General features: G+C 43.5%; 2 protein-coding genes across 3 annotated transcripts in view; one reads left to right on the top strand and one right to left on the bottom strand.

Moving 5' to 3' along the window:
* Positions 1 to 20225, bottom strand: part of HEBP1 (heme binding protein 1) — a 45115-nt gene extending 24890 nt beyond the window's left edge. Inside the window, exon 1 of one of the 2 annotated variants that reach the window (XM_069967351.1) lies at positions 20136 to 20225. In XM_069967351.1, coding sequence (XP_069823452.1) covers positions 20136 to 20177 — 42 coding nt within the window. In that variant the 5' untranslated portion in view covers positions 20178 to 20225. Of the gene's footprint in view, positions 1 to 77; positions 336 to 20135 lie in introns of those variants that run through there. The other variant, XM_069967350.1, reaches the window with a different exon arrangement.
* On the top strand, positions 3156 to 21650 carry CHADL (chondroadherin like). Its single transcript, XM_069967349.1, has 5 exons — positions 3156 to 3237; positions 10323 to 10480; positions 11104 to 12759; positions 17672 to 17838; positions 20504 to 21650. Exons 2-5 carry the CDS (start codon positions 10328 to 10330, stop codon positions 20682 to 20684), a joined length of 2157 nt encoding a protein of 718 aa, XP_069823450.1. The 5' UTR covers positions 3156 to 3237; positions 10323 to 10327; the 3' UTR covers positions 20685 to 21650.
* The last annotated feature ends 839 nt before the right edge of the window (positions 21651 to 22489 follow it).

The following is a 22489-nucleotide window of genomic DNA, read 5'->3' on the forward strand; positions in this document are numbered from 1 at the left end:
AGCAGACTCTACCATCTATATATTATGCCAAATAATAACCCCACACAATAAGGTTCTTCCACAACGTAGCGTCTTACCTTCTCTTGTTTCTGTATCACTGTCCCATTATTAACTTCTACTCCTCCGAAAAGTGAGTTCTTTATCATCCCAAACATGGCTGCACTGTGTATAGGATGTGTATATATATATATATATATACTGTATATTTCTCCTCTTATATATCTGACCTATATCCTAGAAAAGCTGGCGTGGTTGTGTGCCTGACAATCAGCTACATCCCCCCTTCCCTGCTGCTCATGGTGGAGTGAATGGGAAGTGGAGAAAGCAGTTTTGCTGGTTGTCTTCCTGTGTGTTTTGTTGGGTGGAGATAGAGGGAGGGCATTGCCTAATGTCACTCCAGCCCTCCGCTCTAGTATTAAGTGGTGCTTTAACTCACTGTTTAGGAGAGACGGCTTTGGGGCTTGAAAATACTTTTTTTGGGGTGGCGTTTTTTTTTGTTTTTTTTTTGGAATATGCTGCGATTATTGATGCAGTTCTTCGAGCTGAAGCCAAGAGTTGAATCAAAAGGAATAGAAAATATAATAAAAAGGATTTCTACTTCTCCTTCCGGCTGGATCCACTTCTGTCTTTGCGTCCCGGTGGTGAAATGTATTATGTGTGAGTGTTTGTGCGATCTTTTGAATTTATTTGCACAACTTTTTACAGCAGGGTTTTTACATGGAATTTGTGTAAAGTCGCACGCTTGTTAAAACTTATGCAAATATGCGCCGTGCAGACATATAAATCACAGGTAGTGTAGTTAGGTTCGTGTAAATAGGTTAGTTAGGTCAGTGTAGTGCAACATTTTGCCACTTAAACCACACGATACATCTAATTGGCATAACAAATAAATGGTGCAAACATAATACCTACAGTGTAAATGCACACATATATTATACGGGCGCTTATACTGTTCGTTAGTGGTATCAATGAAAAAACGCTTTAAGGTCCCTGTACACCAGACCTGGGCACTGTAAGGGCCCTATTCCACGGGACGATTATCGTTCAGATTATCGTTGAGTCGTTCGAATCCAAACAATAATTGTTCGGTTGAATAGCAGTTAATGATTAACGACCGAACGACAAATCGTTGATCGTTTAATAAGACCTGGACCTATTTTTATCGTTGCTCCTTCGCAAATCGTTCACATTGAATAAGACATCGTTCGGATGTTCGCAGTAGTGACAAACGCAATAGCGGCGACAAGACGACCGCAAGAACGATCATTCCATGTAAATAGGTGAACGATTTCAGGTCTTTCGCAATAGCGGGCGTTTGGATCGTTTATTGTTAACGATTATGCGAACAATAATCGTCCCGTGGAATAGGGCCCTAAGTTCCAGGGTCCACATCTGACCGCTAACTACCTGTGACCGGCCCGCGTCACAGCTACTTAGGGGGGGGGGGGAGGCAAGGGGTATGCTAGCCGACCACTCTGAGATACTTTCCCGGGTGTGAGTAGCCCTCAAAAACCACTTCTCATGTGGGCCGATGGAAAAATAATTGCCTGAAATGAGCCTGTAGCCGAATCCTTGTTTTTCAGGACTCCCTCGAGCTGTATCCAGCCACCGGTAATCAAATGCCGCACACTCAGGCACGGACAGACGTCAGCATGCTGGAGCTGCGCTCATCTCTAATGTCCACCCTGAGTCCTCCGTGTCTGAGTGGATTTCCTCTGGGGACTTCAGTTTCTTGCCACACTCCAAGACACATACTGATAATCTGGGTCAACACCCTGTAAGGTTGGGTCCATGCCAGGGAACACTAGTGATCATTTCCTCCAAACCTCACACTGTGGACTTTGAGATTACACAGCAGAAAAATTAGCTGTAGATTTGAATAATAATAGTAATATTTACTTATATAGCGGCAACATATACTGCAGCGCCTTACACTACAGAGATAACATGTACAGAAGAGACTCAGACACTACATGGTAACAAACTGCAGCCATCCTGTGCGGCCCCCCCAACCATCAGGACATAGAGACTGAGGCTTCCAGCTCTAATCTCTGCAGAAGAAGAATACTCAGAATCATTGACATGCAGCAGAAATCTAGAAAATGGTGGAGAACTGAAAAAGCTGAATATACAATTCATTCACATTATGCTAGAATAGTTACTGAATGTAAAATATAGGTATAGTATGTAGGGGTTTTCCAAAATTTTCTAATCATTCTAAAAAAAATGTTTTATCCTTAATTTATCCGAAAATAAAAATGGTTCCAGCAAGAAGGAGAAGTCAGTCTTTTATGTTTCCAATATCTTTAAAGCCATTTCTGGCTCAGTGACCTAGTAGATGGTCCAATGCTCCAGAGCCTATTACATGGCTTGAGCACTGAGAATTGAGGGCCATCCCAGTGATCGCTGGATTCATATGGTTCATATGTTTGAGATATGCAGTGATCGTTGATGATTTTTGCCAGGCCAAGATGGCTCGATCAGCCAACAAATGATGATGACTGGACTGGCCCTATTACACAAGGTGATGCTGACCTGCTCAGTAGATAACTGTCCCATGTAATAAAAAAAAAAAGTCTTTCCAACAAACCCGATTCCACTTTTCTGTCCTCACAGATTGAAAAGTGGAATCTGATTGGTTGCTAGGGGCAACTAAGCCAGTTTCACTTTACACCATGTTTGATAAATCTCCCCCATAGTGCTGAGGCTTCTCCAGTGCATACACAATGCTTTAGCCAATCACTGGCCGCAGTGGTTCCTTCCTGCAGGCACAGCATGTGACCACTGAGCCCAGTGATTGGCTGCTAATTCTTGTGAGCAATGTGTGTAATATTATCACAGCAGGCCTGGCTGGGGACACCAGAGCATCAGAGGGATTATGGGTAAAGTGTTCCTTTTTTATTTATACATTTTTAGATCAAGTTTTATAGACTTGCTTTATGAATCATAAACTATTTCATGCAACATTGCAAACTACCTGAATGGATGGGGGAATCTATTTCCAGTATCACATCTGTATACTATGTACTAAGCAATCCCTGTATAATTGGAGTGAGGTATTTTGGAGGTATGTGGCATCTGACACGGCCCCCTCCTTCCCTCCACTTCTTCGCTCCACCTCTCCTGTCTCCTCCTTGTCATTTAAACATCACCGGAGTATCTACTGTACGTCTAGGAGACCTTCTGTACCTGCTACAATCTCTTCATCTGCCATCCACGCCGGATTACCATTTCTCAGTGAGTCATCCTCTTTTTTTTTTTTATAATGCAAAAATTTAGTAAATTTGCAGTTTTACAAAATTTATCAAAGTTTGGTGTCATCATCGTGACATCATCATAAAGTTTGTTGTATTGGATATTTGTGTGTATTATAACCAAGCACATTATATAAAATATAAGCGAGATGACTGGGATATCCTGCAGGAGAATGTGGCGTCTGGGTGTTTGCAGCAGCAGGCACGCGTCTAGTGACCGTGTGAGGAGCTGGCCGACAGGCTCATCTTTCAGCTCATTTCCTCTGCATGTTGTGGAAAACTCTGCTGAATGGCCTTCTATTCAAGAAGTAGAGTAGCGGCTCTGTTAGCCGGGCACCGTGATGTTTATGTGCCGGAGATCAAGGATTTCACCTTGATATCCAAAAAGGAAGAAAAGATTCACAAAAATACTTACAGCTATCGTCTTTTTATCTAGTCTTTGTTTAGTTTAGAAAATATTGTTTAAAAAAACTACATTTCCTGAACCTAGCCTAAGAGTCCTATTACCTGGAGCGATAATCGTTTAAAAAATTGACTATAACGATCAAAAATGATCGATTGTCTGTGTAATAACACCCATCGATTGAACGAAAAATCGTTCATTTTTGTCTTTCAACATGTTGAAAAATTATTGTTGGTAGTTTGACGATCGTTCACATATCTTTGTGATAAGACGTTCGCAGATAAAACATGTTGTGTGGGCTGTCCTGAGGAATGATTAGCGACCATATAACGACGTAAAAACGATCGTTCATAACAGTAATCGTGAATGTAATAACCTCAGAATCGTTAGCTACAAAATCTAGCGATCGATCATTATAGCGAATCTTTAAACGATATTCGATAAGCGGAATAGAGCCTTAGGCTATGTTCACACTACGTAAATCTACAGCCGTAGTTCTCGCCGCAGAACCACGGCCGTAGATTTGCGGTGTGGACAGTTTCAATGGGATCCGGGCGGAGCGTGCACACATCGTATACGTTCCGGCCGGATCACATGAGGCGCCGCAAAAAACTGACAGGTCCATTATTTGCGGCCGGAACACATTGAGTTCCGGCCGCAGAGGGACCTGTCAGTTCACACAGTGAAGCAAGCGGCTCTGATGTGGGCGCGCGTCACGGAACGGCCGGATGTTCACGTAATGTGAACATAGCCTTAAGGGGCAATTATCATGCGGAAAATTTGTTATAGTGTCGAATTTAAAAGATAATCTGTATAATTTGTACAACACGACATGGAGAGAAAGGAACGGCTGCACATCCCATCTATGGCTGATACCAATGCCGCTAGGCTATTTTAAAAATCAACACCAGGATGTCTGTATACAATTTGATCAAACCATAATAGCCCCGTGTACCACGTGCAGGTCCCCTGGTTCACACAAGCCCCTAACTCCACACCGTGTCGGTCAGTGACCGCCAACCCTACAAAGCGTGCACATGCAGGGAAGGGAGGCCATGGAATGGCCCTGCAACCCCAATGTCACAGGACCAAACCCAAAATGCCCCACCAGAATCCGGCCAGCACCACCGGCGGGGAAGGCTGCCCCCAAACAACACAAGTATGAATAAGGTATTACACTTACCACTGCTGCTCAAACAGAATGGGGAAGACATAAGGTACTGACATGTGAGCACAGGCATATCCTGCTAATTTTGGTCATGTGGGTCTTATAAAGTGCGAGCTGTTCAGAAAAGGGAGAACTATAAAACACGACATGGAGAGAACGGAACGGCTGCACATCCCATCTATGGCTGATACTAATGCTGCTAGGCCTATTTTAAAAATGAACACCAGGGTGTCAGTATATAATTTGATCAAACCATAATAGCCCTTTGTACCACGTGCAGGTCCCCTGGTTCACATGGGTCCCTTAGCAGGATATGCCTGTGCTCACATGTCAGTACCTTATGTCTTCCCCATTCTGTGTGAGCAGCAGTGGTGAGTGTAATACCATATTCATACTTTGGGGGTAGCCTTCCCCGCCGGTGGTGCTGGCCGGGTTCCCATAGGGCATTTTGGGTTTGGTCCTGTGACATCAGGGTTGCAGGGCCATTTCGTTGCCTCCCTTCCCTACATGTGCACGCCTTGCGGGGTTGGCGGTCACTGACCGACACAGTGTGGAGTTAGCGTAGGGACCCGTGTGAACCAGGGGACCTGCACGTGGTACACGGGGCTATTATGGTTTGATCAAATTGATACAGACACCCTGGTGTTGATTTTTTAAATAGGCCTAGCGGCATTAGTATCAGCCATAGATGGGATGTGCAGCCGTTCCTTTCTCTCCATGTCGTGTTTTACAGTTCTCCCTTTTCTGAACAGCTCGCACTCCTTTATAAGACCCACATGACCAAAATTAGCAGGATATGCCTGTGCTCACATGTCAGTACCTTAAGTCTTCCCCATTCTGTGTGAGCAGCAGTGGTGAGTGTAATATCATACTTGTGCTGTTTGGGGGCAGCCTTCCCCGCTGGTGATGCTGGGCGGGTTCTGGTGGGGCATTTTGGGTTTGGTCCTGCGACATCGGGGTTGCAGGGCCATTCCATGGCCTCCCTTCCCTGCATGTGCACGCTTTGCAGGGTTGGCGGTCACTGACCGACATGGTGTGGAGTTAGCGTAGGGACCCGTGTGAACCAGGGGACCTGTACGTGGTACACGGGGCTATTATGGTTTGATCAAATTATATACAGACACTCTGGTGTTGATTTTTAAAATAGGCCTAGCGGCATTAGTGTCAGCCATAGATGGGATGTGCAGCCGTTCCTTTCTCTCCATGCCGTGCTGAATAATTTGTACGTTGTTCCTCGTTAATTTAGATCTGACCCTAAAATCATTGTTAATCGTTCACTGTAAATCCGCATTTGTTCGCTGTAATTCCACATTTGTTCACTAGTCTTTCAGTGTAATTCCAAATCATTTCTTCTCTTGCTGGGATCAGATGGAAGTAAATAATCGTAGTAACGACCATCGTTCTGTGTATTATGGTGAACAATTTCAGGTTAACAATAAACAATCTTGTTGGTGATCATTTACTGTTAATCGTTTATCGTTAAAAATTGTTTCGTCTAATGGGCCTTTTACATAAACGGATTTACAGTACCTGACAGATTATTGAAGCCAAAGCCAGGAATGGATTTGAAAAGAGGATAAATCTCAGTCTCTCCTTTATGGCCTGATCTCTGTTTAAAGTCTGTTTCTGGCTTTAGCTTCAATAATCTATCAGATAAATCTGTCTGTTTGATAGGACCCTAAATTCAGATTATGGGAAGTCAAAAAGTGCATGAAAAAAAAGGATTTGATTTGTCGAGATCCACACCGATCAGAAAAATGATCCAAAAGAAGAGCACAGTAGCACATTTCACATCCCCGGCTCGTAGCAATCTCCATCCAAGCGACTTTATTATAAGTCCATGGCAGGGATGAGGACTAGAGATGAGCGAACCTGGAGCATGCTTGAGTCCATCTGAACCCGATCGTTCGGCATTTGATTAGTGGTGGCTGCTCAAGTTGGATAAAGCCCTAAGGCTATGTGGAAAACATGGATATAGTCATTGGTTGTATCCATGTTTTCCAGACAACCTTAGAGCTTTATCCAACTTCAGCAGCCCCAGCTAATCAAATACTGAACGTTCGGGTCCGGATGGACTCGAGCATGCTCGAGGTTCGCTCATTTCTAATGGGGACCTTTTGCTCTCCAACTGTCGCAAAACTACAATTCCAATCATGCCTGGACAGCCAAAGCTTTGGCTTTGGGAAGGTAGGAAGTGTAGTTTTATGGCAGCTGGAGAGCCAAAAGTTTCCCATCCCTGGTCTATGGGGGTTGCTCATTGAGATGATTGACAGCAGGGAAAGTAATGTGGGAATGTGCTACTCCGCACTTCTCTGCACTTATTGTGATTAAAGACCTCAACCGATATATGGGATATTAAGTCGAACAGGTGAAAAAATCTTCAGGAAATGATTGTATAACCAAGTACAAAAAAGCAACGTTTTGACCCGTGACATGTCAAAAGGTCTTCTAAATGACTGGTACTGTTTATCCTTAAAATGCATCTTTTTTTTTTTAACTTTGTTGGCAATTTTTTTCTATTTCAGCCCAATAAATAAAAATTCAAAATAGCATTTGCTCTAGCAAAACTGAATAAAAAAAAAAGCCAAATAACATCTAAAATGTAAAAAAAAAACTATTGACCAAATCGCTGGAAAATTTTATTTTTCCAGCCATTATTTTTCGACAAGCTGCATTTTTATGCTTTTAAAATACAGATCAAAAACTTGTAAAAACCACTTGGCCAGAAAACACATTTGAAAATCACTGTAATTGTCAGTAAAATAAAAAAACTTGTGTATCCAGTCCTGACGATGTGAACGCACCCTGACCCTTGATTCAAAATATATCAGTTCTACGTTAATAACATAAATTTCTATGTATACAAATTACATTAGTTCAACTACTTAGCAATGGTAGGTAGCATGATATGGATTATAAACCAAAGGCATTCATCTCCTGGGGAGAACGACATTCTTCTTATTAGCATCAGCCGGGGAGAAAAGTATCACATGAGGAAAAGAAAAAAAGTTAAAAAATGTATGGAAGTCTGAGGGACACGGAAGTATAACTAGGATCTAGAAAAAAAAAACATCTAGCATGTTCCTCTCTGTCACCACTGAAGTTATTTTTTTTTGCCCACTATAGCCAGCAGTCATTACAAGGAATCTGTCATCAGAAAATTTTTTAATTATTAATTTTACTATCATTTTACTATCTATAATATAAAATATTCCTGAAATTAAATTTAGAATAATTTTTATAATCATTTTCATTGTGCCCACTAAGCCTAATAATGAGCTGACCCTTCATGTTCAGTACAGATCACTTCCAGCAACGTTCTCCTTATCAACACATGCTATGCTGATGTTCAGAGCTCAGGCCCCTTTCTGGTAGAATGACCTATGCACAGGTCACAAAGCATGCCTAAAAAACTCTCCCATTCATGTCTATAGTCAGCTCCAGACCATTGTGTCTATGCCCATTGGCCTTCTTGTACAGCATAGCTCTAAATGCTGTTAGGAACAGCTCAGGCAAGATGGCTGTCACCATAATATTGCACAAAAAAATAAAAAATGATCAGAAACCTAAAATCAGACTTGCACAGGTACACACTCAGAAGATTCTGTGGAGAATGTGCCAAATCATCTAACAAGGTGAGGACTGTAGATCACTGTACTGAAGTTCTTTTTGTAAAGATCAGTACTGCTTGTAAATATAGAAAACTATGAAGAACCATGGACACCCCACCTAAATGGATCATCTATGAATTCAACATGTTGTCATTTCTTTTGCGTGATGATTTAACCTTCATCGTTTTATACTGTTTTATTGAAGACCAAATTTTGATACCTTCCCAAAAGGTAGAGAACCCAAAGCCATGGTGCTCCCCGTAACATCCTTAAGAGCAAGTTTCCCTATAATATAATGTACTACTAGTCGTCTACCACTTGCCAATGACCTTAGTGATGATCAATGTTTCCATACTTGTCCTTTTTGTGGGGACATGTACACTGCCATGTAGGCCACTGGTGGGATGGTGGGACCACTGCTTTTTGACAATTGAAGCTTCCTTGTATGAAAATTAGACAAATGACACATGTAAGTTTCAGTGTGAATTTACATTATATCAAGTGACTTGGAACGAGATCTGGTCATTTAGACAAGTCAGGCCAGGATTTCACTGCAAACCTTGTGGGATTATCTCATGCAACAGTGTTAATAATACATAAGAATGGTGGGACCTAGAAGAAAAGATTCAGCGAAAGGGGTGTATGAAAGGGGCCAGAGGAGGATGTCCAAAATCATTGTGATGAACAGGTTGAGTAAAGGAGACTGCTGCAAAATACAATGATGGTGTGCAACTAGCATGTCTTCGGGAGTGTCTTACAAGCACCTGATATAAGGAATCTCTAAGGACTGGTTGGTGCTGATGAACCTCCTCTCTTCTTTTCTGTACAACATATCATTCCTTAACATGGATGGACTATAACAGCAGATGACCACTTTGACTACCATGATGACCTAAGAGAAAATTTTTGACCCACCCTGGATCCTCCGATACCTGCCATGGATATCCCTTCATGGCAGCTGTTTTTCCTATGACAGCAGGCCATGTGCCATAGGCAAGGATTGGATAGTCATAGATTGACCTCAAAGACGTGATAGTAAAGGCCCTATTCCACCAACAGATCTGACGACAGATTATCTGCCAAAGATTTGAAGCCAAACCCAGGAACAGACTATAAACAGAGAACAGGTCATAAATGAAAGACTGGATTTCTCCTCTTTTCAGATCCACTCCTGGGTTTGGCTTCAAATCTTTGGCAGATAATCTGTTGTCAGATCTGTTGGTGGAATAGGGCCTTAAATTTTCCTTCTTTTCGTAACCTTCACAATCCCCAGGTCTTAATCCTATAGAACAGCTTTGGGATGGGGCTGTTCAGAGCATGTAAAGATCTCCATCTGGTACAATTGTCTGTAGAGGAAAGAGTTAAACATCTAATAGGATCTAATAGGGTCATGATGGATTGCTGCAGCTCGGAATATTTACTAGGATAGATGTAAGGATAGCTGTGACATTCAGCAACCAGAACTGAAAATTCTGAGAAAGGAACGACCATAAATCTAACACGTATACTAACCTGTCTGATTTATATTGTTTGTGGGTATTTTGTACCTGCTTAGCATACCAGATGGATTACTCCAAGCATATAAATTATATATTTTAGACTAGGGTAATACAGCAAGGGTCCTACAGCCACAGATTGTCAAGTCACACTGCAGGAATCATCTACTGTAAGTGAATGGGGTCAGGTTGGCCGCAACCTGGAAGTTACAAGATATTGATACATCATGTATTACCTGAGACCGACAAGCAGTGTCATGACCAAAGTCACCGTGTGGCCTTAGCCTTATAGTCCACATACTTTTCACAACTATTTCAGTTCATGTTAGTTTTGAAAACTTATAATTTTTGTAAAAAAAAAAGTCTCACTCTGTTGTTTTTCTTTTCTAGGTTCTATGATGTTGTTCCTGCATTGTTTTCTACTTTTGACTCTTGCAAGTCCAAGTCTATCAGATCCCTGTCCTAAAGTCTGCATTTGTGACAATATCAAAACTTTTGTGACCTGCGCTAACAAGAACCTGACCGAGATACCAGATATGATCCCACAGGTCAGTGTAGATATTGTGGGATACTGGTTTGACCTAGGTATTAACTTTTTACATTTGCTTTCACTTGAGGGAGACAAAATGTTTTCAAGTCAATTGGTGGCCAAAAGTTATACGGATTTGTAAATTACTTCCAGCAGTTCTCAGATGCTGTAAGCCCCTCAGGAAGTGGTGTATTCTTTCCAGTCTGACACAGTGCTCCCTGCTGCCACCTCTTTCCATGTCAGGAACTGCCCAGAGCAGTAGCAAATCCCCATAGAAAACCTCTCCTGCTCTGGACAGTTCCTGACATGGACAGAGGTGGCCGCAGAGAGCACTGTGTCAGAGTGGAAAGAATACACCACTTCCTGCGGGACATACAGCAGCTGGAAGGACTTTTAAATAGTCAAAATGTAATTGACAAATCTGTATAGCAGTTGATTTAAAAAAATAAAAAAAACACTCTCCAAGGAACCCTTTAAAAAAAAGTGTAATTTTTTTTATTGCTTTTCCCATAGAAACCCCTACAGTACCCACGTAGATATATCAGGGGCTGATGATTGCCATGAAGCTGCATGTCTACATTTTTTTCAAATTCTGTAAATAAGTTTAAAACTTATAAAAAGTTTTATCATTTGTCTTTCTAGTACACCCAGAAGCTGAACCTCCAAAAAAATGAAGTTAAGGTAATCCCTACAGGAGCGTTCATCCCGACCCCATACCTAACTCATCTCAGTCTACAAAACTGCAGCATTGAGACGATTCAGGAAGGGGCATTCAGAAATCTTGCTCGTTTACGGTACCTCAATCTGGGCTCCAATCGGATAGCTATAATCCAGCAGGAGTCCTTTGATGGTCTTTCATCTCTCGAGCAGCTCATACTTGACAAAAATCGCATTGAGGAGATAAAGACGGGAGCATTTAGTCAGTTGGGGTTCCTGAACTTTTTGAATCTTGAAGACAATTTCTTGGTCTATCTGCCCGATATGGTGTTTCAGGGACTGTTGCAGCTTAAATGGATGCGTCTTTCTAGAAATATGATCAGCATTGTGTCGCTTGAAACGTTTGCAGCGCTTCCAAACCTGAAAAGACTAAGTCTAGACCACAATGAACTGCAGTACCTACCAGGGGAAGCACTGTCAAGACTAACCGGCGTTACTAGGTTGGAGCTTGGGTGGAACCCGATGACTTTTATTTTAGAGGAAGCTATCCAGATGGCATCTCTACAGCAGCTTCTCCTCAATAACATGGCATTGCAGGACGTCTCTTACAAGGCATTCGAAAGAAGCAAACAACTTTCCCTAATTGACATGAGTAATAATCAGATCAGATCAATACAACCTCTCTCCGGACTGGAAAAACTAAAACGACTAAACTTGACGGGAAACCAGATTATCTGCGACTGCTTTTTGAGACCCTTTAAGGAATGGGCTGATAGGTTAAGGGTGAAAGTTGATCTGTTTTGTTTTGGCCCCAACCATTTTCTTGGAGATCACTTGGACTCTCTTAGAGCGAGAGATCTAAAATGTGGAAATTTCCCGGAGGACGTTTATAGGATACCAGTGGTCACCGAAAAACCTGATGTTGATGACTGTCCAAAGGGTTGTGAGTGCAAAACAGATGATAAACATGCAATATGTGAGAATAAATCTTTACAGAAGATTCCCAAAGGCTTTCATGCGGATACTACCCTCATCGATCTACGTAGAAATACTTTCCACACCATTCCTAAGGGGGCTTTCTCGGATATGAAAAAAGTTGCGTCGCTGCATCTACAGAACTGCGAGATCAATGACCTAGAGACGGGAGCATTCATGGGGATGACAAACCTGGTTTATCTCTACCTATCACATAATAAGATTTCCTCCTTAAACCCCGATGTCTTTCAGGGGGCTACAAAAATCGGCTATCTTTTTCTTGACCACAACAAGTTTAGTAGTATTCCCAAAGAAACATTTAAGCTTCTTCCAAATCTTTTTTCATTGCACATGCAGCATAACTCCATCAACTCCGTGTCTAGCAACAATATGGCTGGGGCGCAAAAGCTTCACTGGTTATATCTAACTGGAAACATGATCCATTCTATTTCTCCGACAGCTTTTCGGAATATGAAGGATCTCGAAAAACTCTATTTGGATGAGAATATGCTGTCGGAGGTACCAACACAGGCTCTTAAAGGGATTCCTAAATTATCGGAGTTGAAGCTATCCAAGAATCCCATCCAAAAAATTGGAAATGGCGCATTCATGCCAGTATCACAATCAATGCAGCATCTATATCTAAATGACATGAGACTGCAACAGGTACAGAAAAAATTGCTCCGGTAAAACATTATTTTCCAGGTGGCCTTAGAATGTACAAAAACAACACAAAAGCATTTAAATTTACACATTAGGGGAGATTTATCAAACATGGTGTAAAGTGAAACTGGCTCAGTTGCCCCTAGCAACCAATCAGATTCTACCTTTTATTCCTCACAGACTCTTTGGCAAATGAAAGGTGGAATCTGATTGGTTGCTAGGGGCAACTGGGCCAGTTTCACTTTACACCATGTTTGACAAATTTTCCCCATCATCTTTAGGGTACAAACACACACACCGTATACGCAGCAGATCTGCAGCAGATTTGATGGTGCAGATTTGATGCTGTGTTCAGTTATTTAGATCTAATCTGCTGCGTATTTGCTGCGTATCGCAGCAGTAAATACGCTGCGTATACGGTGTGTGTGTTTATACCCTTAAAGAGGTTGTTCGGAAAAATATAATACTTAGGCATGTTGCCAGGGTTGCAGGGAAATGTAAGTACACTTACCTGTCCCATTTCTCCTTCTCTGCCAGATCCCAGGCCGCCTGCTCTGCTCTCAGCGTTTTCATAGCATACAATGACATTCCACTCCCACCGGAAATGGACGGTCAGCAAAAACTCTATGCTGTGCAGCCGTTCTATGGGAGTGGGTCATCATCTCATGTTATGACAACGCTAACAGAACTAGGCTATGTTCACACTACGTAAAAGCACGGCTGTACTTTATGCGCCTGTGAACCCTCATTTTCTTCAATGGGATCCCGGCCGGAGCGTATACACATTGTATACGCTCCAGCCGGGATCCCATGCGGACCCGCAACTAACTGACATGTCAGTTTTCTGCGGTTGCAATTCAGTGAATTCCGGCCGCAGAAACCCATGTCAGTTCACATGATGAAGCGAGCGGCTCTGGCCACTTGCTTCATTCTGTGCAGTGGCAGGTTCTGATGCGCCCGCATCAGAAGACTACGGCCAGAACTACGGTAGCGGCCGGGATAATCCGGGCAGAGACTCATACATTGTGTGAACATAGCCTTAAAGGGGTACTATGAGCAGATTAGATGAATCTAACCTGCTGATAGCTCTCTATTGCTGATGGGGCGCTAAGGATGAAGGAAATTGTCTTACCCTTATCCTCAGAACCATTCCTGTGCACATTTTAAAGGGTAGTGCGGTGCTACACATTTATTTACTAAATAACACAAATAACAAAGTTATACTACTTTGTAATGTGTGTTATTTACGTGAATGGGCCCCTTCCCCGCGTTCCCCCCACCCACGCCACCCCCGGAAGTGTGGTGCATTATACTCACATAATCACTGTCGACCCCAGCCGCCATCTTGGGTCGAACACATCTCAGGAGTCCGGACGGACCGCTCCAGCCCTCCCTCATAACTCCCCCCCCCCCCTGCGCGTCATCAGCTGCTCAGCTGCGATTGGCTGAGCATAACTATGCTCAGCCAATCGCAGCTGAGCAGCTGATGACAAGCCAGAGGGAATAAATTAATAAAGAATAAGTGAATAAATGTGTAGCACCGCACTACCCCTTTAATGTAATCCTTGGTCCAGCAAGACGGCGCTGAGGATGAAGGTAAGAGACATAATATCATTCCAAGCCCCATGAGCAATAGGGGGCTATATGCAGGCTAGATTAGTTTAGCCTGCTGATAGTTCCCCTTTAATAAAGTCATATTACAAAGTTAGATACAGTTATTAAAGAAAAATAGAAAAAACATTTATTTTTTTTTGCAGGATTACCCCTTTAAGGCTCTGTTTATGCCAAGTTTACAGTGGGTGGTGGAAGCAAATGTAGAAATACTTCTGATATATACACATGCCACTGTGAGCATTAGGACACCACGGAATCCCATTTTATATTACCAGAATATACACTGTGCAGTAGCCTTTTTATCTTGGTCCCTCTGTATTAAATAGAATACTCAACTATGACATATAATGTATAATTTCAACCTTTTTTTTATGTTTTTCCTTTACACCATAACAGGAAAACCCTTTTACTTTATATGCCCCAAGCGTGTCACAAGAATGGTCAGTGTATGTGATTTTTACAGGAATGCTGGATAAAAAGATTATCCTTATAACTTCAATAATTGTAATTATGTTACAACTATTTAAAGGTGAAAAAACAACCCAAAATACTGAGTGGGAACAAGGCCTTAAAGGGGTACTCCGGCGAAAAGCCTTTTTCTTTCAAATCAAGGTGTCAAAAAGTTATATAGATTTGTAATTTACTTCTATTTAAAAATCTCAAGACTTCCCATACTTATCTGCTGCTCTATAGGAAATGGTGTTTTCTTCTTAAAGCCCTATTCCACCGGAAGATTATCGTTCAGATTATCGTTAAATCGTTCGAATCTAAACGATAATCATTCGGTTGAAATGCAGTTAACGATTAACGACCGAACGAGAAATCGTTGATCGCTTTATAAGACCTGGACCTATTTTTATCGTTGCTCGTTCGCATTGAATAAGACGTTGTTCAGTCGTTCGTAGTAGATACGAACGGAATAGCGGAGAAATAGCGAAGAAAAAACAAATACGAAAATACGGTCATAAGTAACGATTATCGTTCCATGGAAATGAGTGAACGTTTTCAGGTCTTTCTCAATAGCGATTGTTTGAGATCATTAATTGTTAACTATTACGCGAACGATAATCGTCCGGTGGAATAGGGCCCTTAGTCTGACACAATGCTCTCTGCATCATTGACATTGACACACAGAGTCAGTACATGCACACACTCACGGAAACACAAATACACACAGATACAGTAGATATATACCTTCACTGACACACACACACTGACTCATAGATACAGCACTTACAGCTCCCCATCTTTCCCTTTGCAGTCAGACCAATTTTGTTCCACACTTAAACTTTGAGAACCTGTGGGTCATGTGACTCAGGTCCTTCACCACTCTCCCTCTCTGTGTGCAGTAGTAAAGGCTGGAGGCTGAATTGCTGCCCCCTTTCAGTTTCAGCAGAGCCCCGCCATAGGCAAAGACTTTACTCTGCCTCATAGACGGAGCAGCCCTGACAGTGATAATGTTGGCAGTTTGGACGGTCATGGACTCCCTGTTTGTTGGCCGATTGCTGACACTTTTATACAGGCCGAATATCAGCTGAATGAGTATTTCTAAGAATGCTTATTGCCAATAATCAGACCGTGTAAAAGGCCCCAAGCAGTACAACAATCAGCGATAACCTGTTGGTGCATTTACACTGGGTAAATTATCCTGATGTTAATAGACTAATAAATATTAATGATGATTTGCCAGTGTAAAGAGGTGTTAATTACCTTCATTTATTAGATACTTATCCTTTTACAGTAGTTGTATCTGCATAATAGTAAGTATACTAGCAGCTTGCTCTCAATGCTTTTTACTTAGAGGGTTAATTTTTTTTGGCCTATCTTTCCCAATAGCCTGACCGAGAACTTTGCTCCAAACTGTTATTCGCATGTTTAAAATAAATATTTAACTTTACGTCTGAAAACGAGAGTTCTCATATTCCTTATTGGATAGTTACTGTAGTGGACTCTTTTAGCTTTCTCTTATTTGCACAGTAAAAGTATTGAGGAATCAACGTTACGCTCGGGTCACAGTGCTTCTTTGCAGTCTGTTTAAAGAGACTAAAGAGTCAGTAGGTTTATGGTGTCCTATCTCAGGGTAGCATAAACTAGTGACAGAGAAGCTGAACAGAATGATGTATCCCTTACATTGTTCTGTGCAGCTGATCCAGAGATATCCTCCTGGGTAACATAGAGGATAAGTAGTCCACTACATTATGTGCATGAGCTCAGTAGTCCTGGATATTCATGAGAAGCAGAAAACTCCACCCACTAGCTGCTGTTATCTATCCAGTTATCTAGCAGTTATCTATCCAAGCTGGGTATAGGCAGTCAACTGTCAATCAGCAGCTAGAGGACAGCGGGGGGAGGGGTGCGGCAAGAATAATATTCTCCTGCATATTAGGAGAATGGCTGAACAGAATCATGTAAGTAATACACTGATCTGTTCAGCATTTCTGTCACTAGCTTATCCTGCCTTCATTTAGGCTGGGTTCACACACAGTATATTTCAGGCTGTATTTGGTCCTCATGTCAGGTCCTCATAGCAACCAAAACCAGGAGTGGATTGAAAACACAGAAAGGCTCTGTCCACACAATGGTGAAATTGAGTGGATGGCCGTCATATAACGGTAAATAACGGCCATTATTTCAATACAGAAGCCATTGTATTAAGATAACAGAAAATATTTGCCATTAAATGGCGGCCATCCACTTGATTACAACATTGTGTGAACAGAGCCTTTCTGTGTTTTCAATCCACTCCTGGTTTTGGTTGCTATACAGCCTCAAATATACAGCCTGAAATATACTGTGTGTGAACCCAGCCTCAAAGGGAATGTACCATCAGGCCTGGGCTGAAGCACTGGTGGCGGGCTGACCCACCCACAGTGGGAGGAAACCCCCGCACCTCTATGATACAGCTCCATTGATTCTAATGGAGCAGTGTCATAGAGGGGCAGGTTTCCTCCCACTGGGGGTGGGTCAGCCCGCCTCCAGTGCTTCAGAGCCCGGGCCTGATGGTACATTCCCTTTAAGGCGGCACGAACCTAGTCAGAATCCCGTTACGTATCTGTTTAATGGGAGAAAAAGGATGCAATTGTGTGCATCCATTTTTCCACTGACGTCTATTTAAAAAAAACGGACGCATTCTTTCTTTTCTTTCTTTTTTTAGCGTACACAAAACGTGGTTGAACACATCTTTCTGTATGTTAAAAGTAACCGTTTAAAAAGGGATCCATTAAACGGACAACAAAAACACAGTATGAACCCAGCCTTATAGATGGTCAAATCTAACCGTTCCCCATTGTCTGTTCTTTAGATTTCCAATGGGGCCTTTTCAGGCCTTGGTAAAAATATTAAGAGTCTTTATCTGGAGAACAACAACCTGCAGAGTCTTCCGAACATGAAAAACTTCAATGGACTTGAAGTTATTAACTTGGCTAATAATCCCTTTCACTGTGACTGCCAACTGCTCCATCTCCACAGGTAAGAAGCCCTGCCTGTACTTTACACCATCACCACTAAACAATTCCAAATATATCGGCAAGACTCCACCCCCTCACGTTATAAATTACATCACACCTTGAAATATGATGTCATGAATTAACACTGCATCTATATGCCACCCAGTGGCGGATTATAATATGGGCGGTTTGGGCGGCCGCCCGGGGCCCGAGGCTCCGGGGGGGCCCATGCCACGCCGCCCACATTATACTGTCCCCCGCCGCCACTGTACTGTCCCCCGGCTGATGCGCGGCTGCCGGGAGTGTCCCGTCCTATCCCCGGCAGAGGGAGCTCTCTGATGCGTGCGCTGCCGGGGATAGGACGGGTCACCCCCGGCAGCCGCACATCAGCCGAGGGACAGACCAGGAGGCGAGAGGCTCGACAGGGGAATGGATGGCAGGTGAGTTGTGGTTTTTTTTTTGGTTTTTTTTGTGAGTTATCTGCTGGCAAGAGGGGGACCATCTATAAGGGGGGGGGGGGGAGGGAAGAGGGGGAACATCTATAAGGGGGAAAGAGGGGGACCATCTATAAGGGGGGGAAGAGGGGGACCATCTATAAGGGGGGGAAGAGGGGGACCATCTATAAGGGGGGAAGAGGGGGACCATCTATAAGGGGGGGGAGAGGGAAGAGGAGGACCATCTATAAGGGGGAAAGAGGGGGACCATCTATAAGGGGGGAAGAGGGGGACCATTTATAAAAGGGGGAAGAGGGGGACCATCTATAAGGGGGGGAGAGGGGGACCATCTATAAGGGGGAAAGAGGGGGACCATCTATAAGGGGGGGAGAGGAAAGAGGGGGACCATCTATAAGGGGAAAGAGGGGGACCATCTATAAGGGGGGAAAGAGGGGGGCCATCTATAAGGGGGGGAGAGGAAAGAGGGGGACCATCTCTAAGGGGGAAGAGGGGGACCATCTATAAGGGGGGGAAGAGGGGGACCATCTATAAGGGGGGGAAGAGGGGGACCATCTATAAGGGGGGAGAGGGGGACCATCTATAAGGGGGGGAGAGGGAAGAGGAGGACCATCTATAAGGGGGAAAGAGGGGGACCATCTATAAGGGGGGGAAGAGGGGGACCATCTATAAGGGGGGAGAGGGAAGAGGGGGACCATCTATAAGGGGGGGAGAGGGGGACTATCTATAAGGGGGGAGAGGGAAGAGGAGGACCATCTATAAGGGGGAAAGAGGGGGACCATCTATAAGGGGGTAAGAGGGGGACCATCTATAAAGGGGGGAAGAGGGGGGCCATCTAAAAGGGGGGAGAGGGAAGAGGGGGACCATCTATAAGGGGAAAAGAGGGGGACCATCTATAAGAGGGAAAGAGGAGGGCCATCTAAAAGGGGGAGAGGGAAGAGGGGGACCATCTATAAGGGGAAAAGAGGGGGACCATCTATAAGAGGGAAAGAGGGGGACCATCTATAAGGGGGGGAAGAGGGGGACCATCTATAAGGGGGGGAAGAGGGGGACCATCTATAAGGGGCGGAAGAGGGGGACCATCTATAAGAGGGAAAGAGAGGGGGCATCTATAAGGGGGGGCAGAGGGGGGCCATCTATAAGAGGGAAAGAGGGGGACCATCTATAAGGGGGGGAAGAGGGGGACCATCTATAAGAGGGAAAGAGGGGGTCATCTATAAGAGGGGGACCATCTATAAGGGGGGAGAGGGGGACAGCTATAGAGGGAGCCAGCTGACATCCTCTGTGCTGCTGTGACCTCCCCTATCGATCAGCACCCTCCACTCCTGACATCCTCTGTGCTGCTGTGACCTCCCCTATAGATCAGCACCCTCCTCTCCTGACATCCTCTGTGCTGTTGTGACCCTGTGACCTCCCCTATAAGATCAGCACCCTCCTATCCTGACAACCTCTGTGCAGCTGTGACCTTTGGGGGGGAGGGGGCAACAGCAGGAAACCAGGTGGCAATATGGTTGTTGGGGGCAACAGCGGGTGAACAAGTGGCAATATGTTTATTGGGGGCAGTGAAGGTGGGTTGGACAATGCTTACTGGGAGTAGCAGCAAGGGACCAAACATGTTTATAGTCGCCAGCAGGGAGGGGAGGCAGGCAGTGTTTATTGGGGACAGCGTGGGGGGGGGGGGCAGTAGCGGATTTTAATTTGGATGGTTTGGGCGGATTGGGGGGGGGGGCAGGTTGAGTGGACAGCCCGGGGCCCAGGGTACATTTAATCCGCCACTGATGCCACCTGTATGTTGAGTTATTATAATGTCTAATGCCCAGTTGTCAGGATATTCCTGGTGGTCAGTCGTACATTCAATATCTAATACCTGGTGATTACTAGAACAGTCCTTGTCATTGCCCTGATTCATTGGTTCAATGTAATTTTATCAGAAGTGATGGAAGAGTACGGTTCTTCTCCCTCATGGATCTGATCACTTCCTGGTTTTCTCTCTTTGTGGTCCTGCTGTTGCTCGGTAACAGTGCATATACTCCCATAATCCCATCTGCTTTCATGTGCAGTGAAGACAAACTGCCAGTATTAATGGGACAGATCAAGAGACTGCAGGTGAACTGAGCATGAGTGACCCACCTTAGTGGAGGTCAAAGTTCAACAGGTTATCAGGTACATGGGGGATTGTAATTCCTTTTATAAATAGCAGATATTAAGTTGTTGTTTTTTTCCCCAATCTTACAGATGGATCAACAGCCTGAATCTAAAGGTGGGGGCCACCTGTGCAACTCCTAAAAACCTAAAAGGCCAAAATGTCAGAAATGCTAAATTCACTTCCTGTCCTGGATGGGAGGATAATAAAAACAGGAAGAAAAGAAAGATACCTGCCAGCTCTACCAGTAAGAAGAACAAACGCAGGCAATAGGAACGATAAGGACAAGTCACATAAATTGTCTTTTTTAAAATTAGAAAAAAAAACACAGCTACTTTCTTGCAAAAACAGCGCCACCCCTGTCCTCAGGTTGTGTGTGGTATTACAATTCAGCTCTATTTGCTTCAATAGAATTGAGCTGCGAAACCCCACACCCAAAGTGAGGACAAGAATGGCGCTATTTTTAGAAGAAAGGGGCCATGTTTTTCCTAATCCTGGAGACCCCTTAACAACTTGCAGAAAAACATGTTGCTTCATAATATAATCCACCTTTTACACATATAACTCACCATCTGTATTGTTATAACAATACACATTTACAATAGCCCAGGGCTGATGTATAGTATCAGCCCATGTAATTGCACGGTGACCATCATATCTTTGTCATCATATGAATCATAATACGTCGACATTACAATTTTTGACTGGACAAAATATATATTGCGGTTGTATATGTAAATGTGAAAGTAATTTGGATCAAACCATTGAAATGACTTAGGGGGCATTCACACATCCGCAAAAACCAGTCTGTGCACAGACAGTATACTGCAGACCGGACCTCCCGGAATCATGATTTATTATGGTGCCGGGAACGCCGAACTTTTTAAAAATTCGCAGTACTGTACTGACACAGCTGCGTGGCCCAGTCTGCAGAACACTGTCTGTGCGCGGACAGTTTTTTGCAGGGGTGTGAATGCCCCCTTAGGGCTAATGCACACATCTGTGCACTGACTGTGTCCTGCGGAGTGGACCTCGGAGCTACCAGCATCATGATTAATTATGATTTCAAGAGCTCCCACACTGTTTGAAAGTTTGCGCAAGTGTACTGACACAGCCGCACAGGACACCGCCCGTGAATGGACAGTTTTTTGCGGATGTGTTGATGCCCCCCTCAGAGTCCCCTCCTTGGAGGCCTTATTTATACAAGTACTATGAATAAATCAAGTGTGTATATATGAATCATTCTAGTAGTCCCTTTCTCAGCTACTTTTAACAGTGAACAGTATTACAGATGGCTGTGAAGTGCTGCATGTTCTTTTTATATATATTATTTTATTTGATATATATAATATTTGTATAATATATATATATAATAAATATATAGATACTAAAAAAGATCTATAAAGACAGGGTGTGTGTCATGAGGGAAAAACCTAAAGAGGAACAACTGTGTTTAGAAGACTCCTTTAAGACAACCTGACATCACTTTCATGCTGCCTGAACCACAAGTCATCAGGATGGTCCCCAACAGCCATGATTGATAGATCTCCCCTGTTTGGGTATAGGGAAGTATCTATCAATCAAGGCTAGTGGGGCAGGGATAAGTCACTAGGGACCGCCCAGATGACTTAGAGGTCAGGCAGCATCAAGTGATAGATCTGGGGCTTTTCGCCCTATGTGTACTCCCCTATATTGGGATATACCTCTCTGAGGGCCTGACTACTTGTATCCCATCACTATATATGGGATGTGGGGCATGTACTCACCGATAAAAATCATATCCACCATTACTTTAAAGAATCCACGTCAGACATAACACAATTCATAGGATTTTATTGAAAAAATACGGACTTTTTTTGGACAACATTCACATTTTTTTCTCCAGACCTTACACACTCATAATGATAAAAGAATATTGAAACTGCACCTTACTTACATATCTGGGTGATAAGGTACTGATACAGTACCACAGTGTCCCACCACAATCCCCCTAGCCAGAATGCCACATGATATTGGCAGCCATAGTGCCCTTACCTTGTGCATAGGGCTTTGCTCCCTGACAGAATATTTATTTACAT

This window comes from Dendropsophus ebraccatus, chromosome 4 (genome assembly GCF_027789765.1).
Source record: "Dendropsophus ebraccatus isolate aDenEbr1 chromosome 4, aDenEbr1.pat, whole genome shotgun sequence".
NCBI lineage: Eukaryota > Metazoa > Chordata > Amphibia > Anura > Hylidae > Dendropsophus > Dendropsophus ebraccatus.

Excerpts from the sequence above, each read along its gene's own strand:
- CHADL (XM_069967349.1), top strand. The coding sequence starts at position 10,328 with ATGATGTTGTTCCTGCATTGTTTTCTACTTTTGACTCTTGCAAGTCCA. Across the intron at positions 10,481-11,103 it reads TACCAGATATGATCCCACAG|TACACCCAGAAGCTGAACCT; the intron begins GTCAGTGTAGAT and ends TTGTCTTTCTAG. Across the intron at positions 12,760-17,671 it reads ATGACATGAGACTGCAACAG|ATTTCCAATGGGGCCTTTTC; the intron begins GTACAGAAAAAA and ends TCTGTTCTTTAG.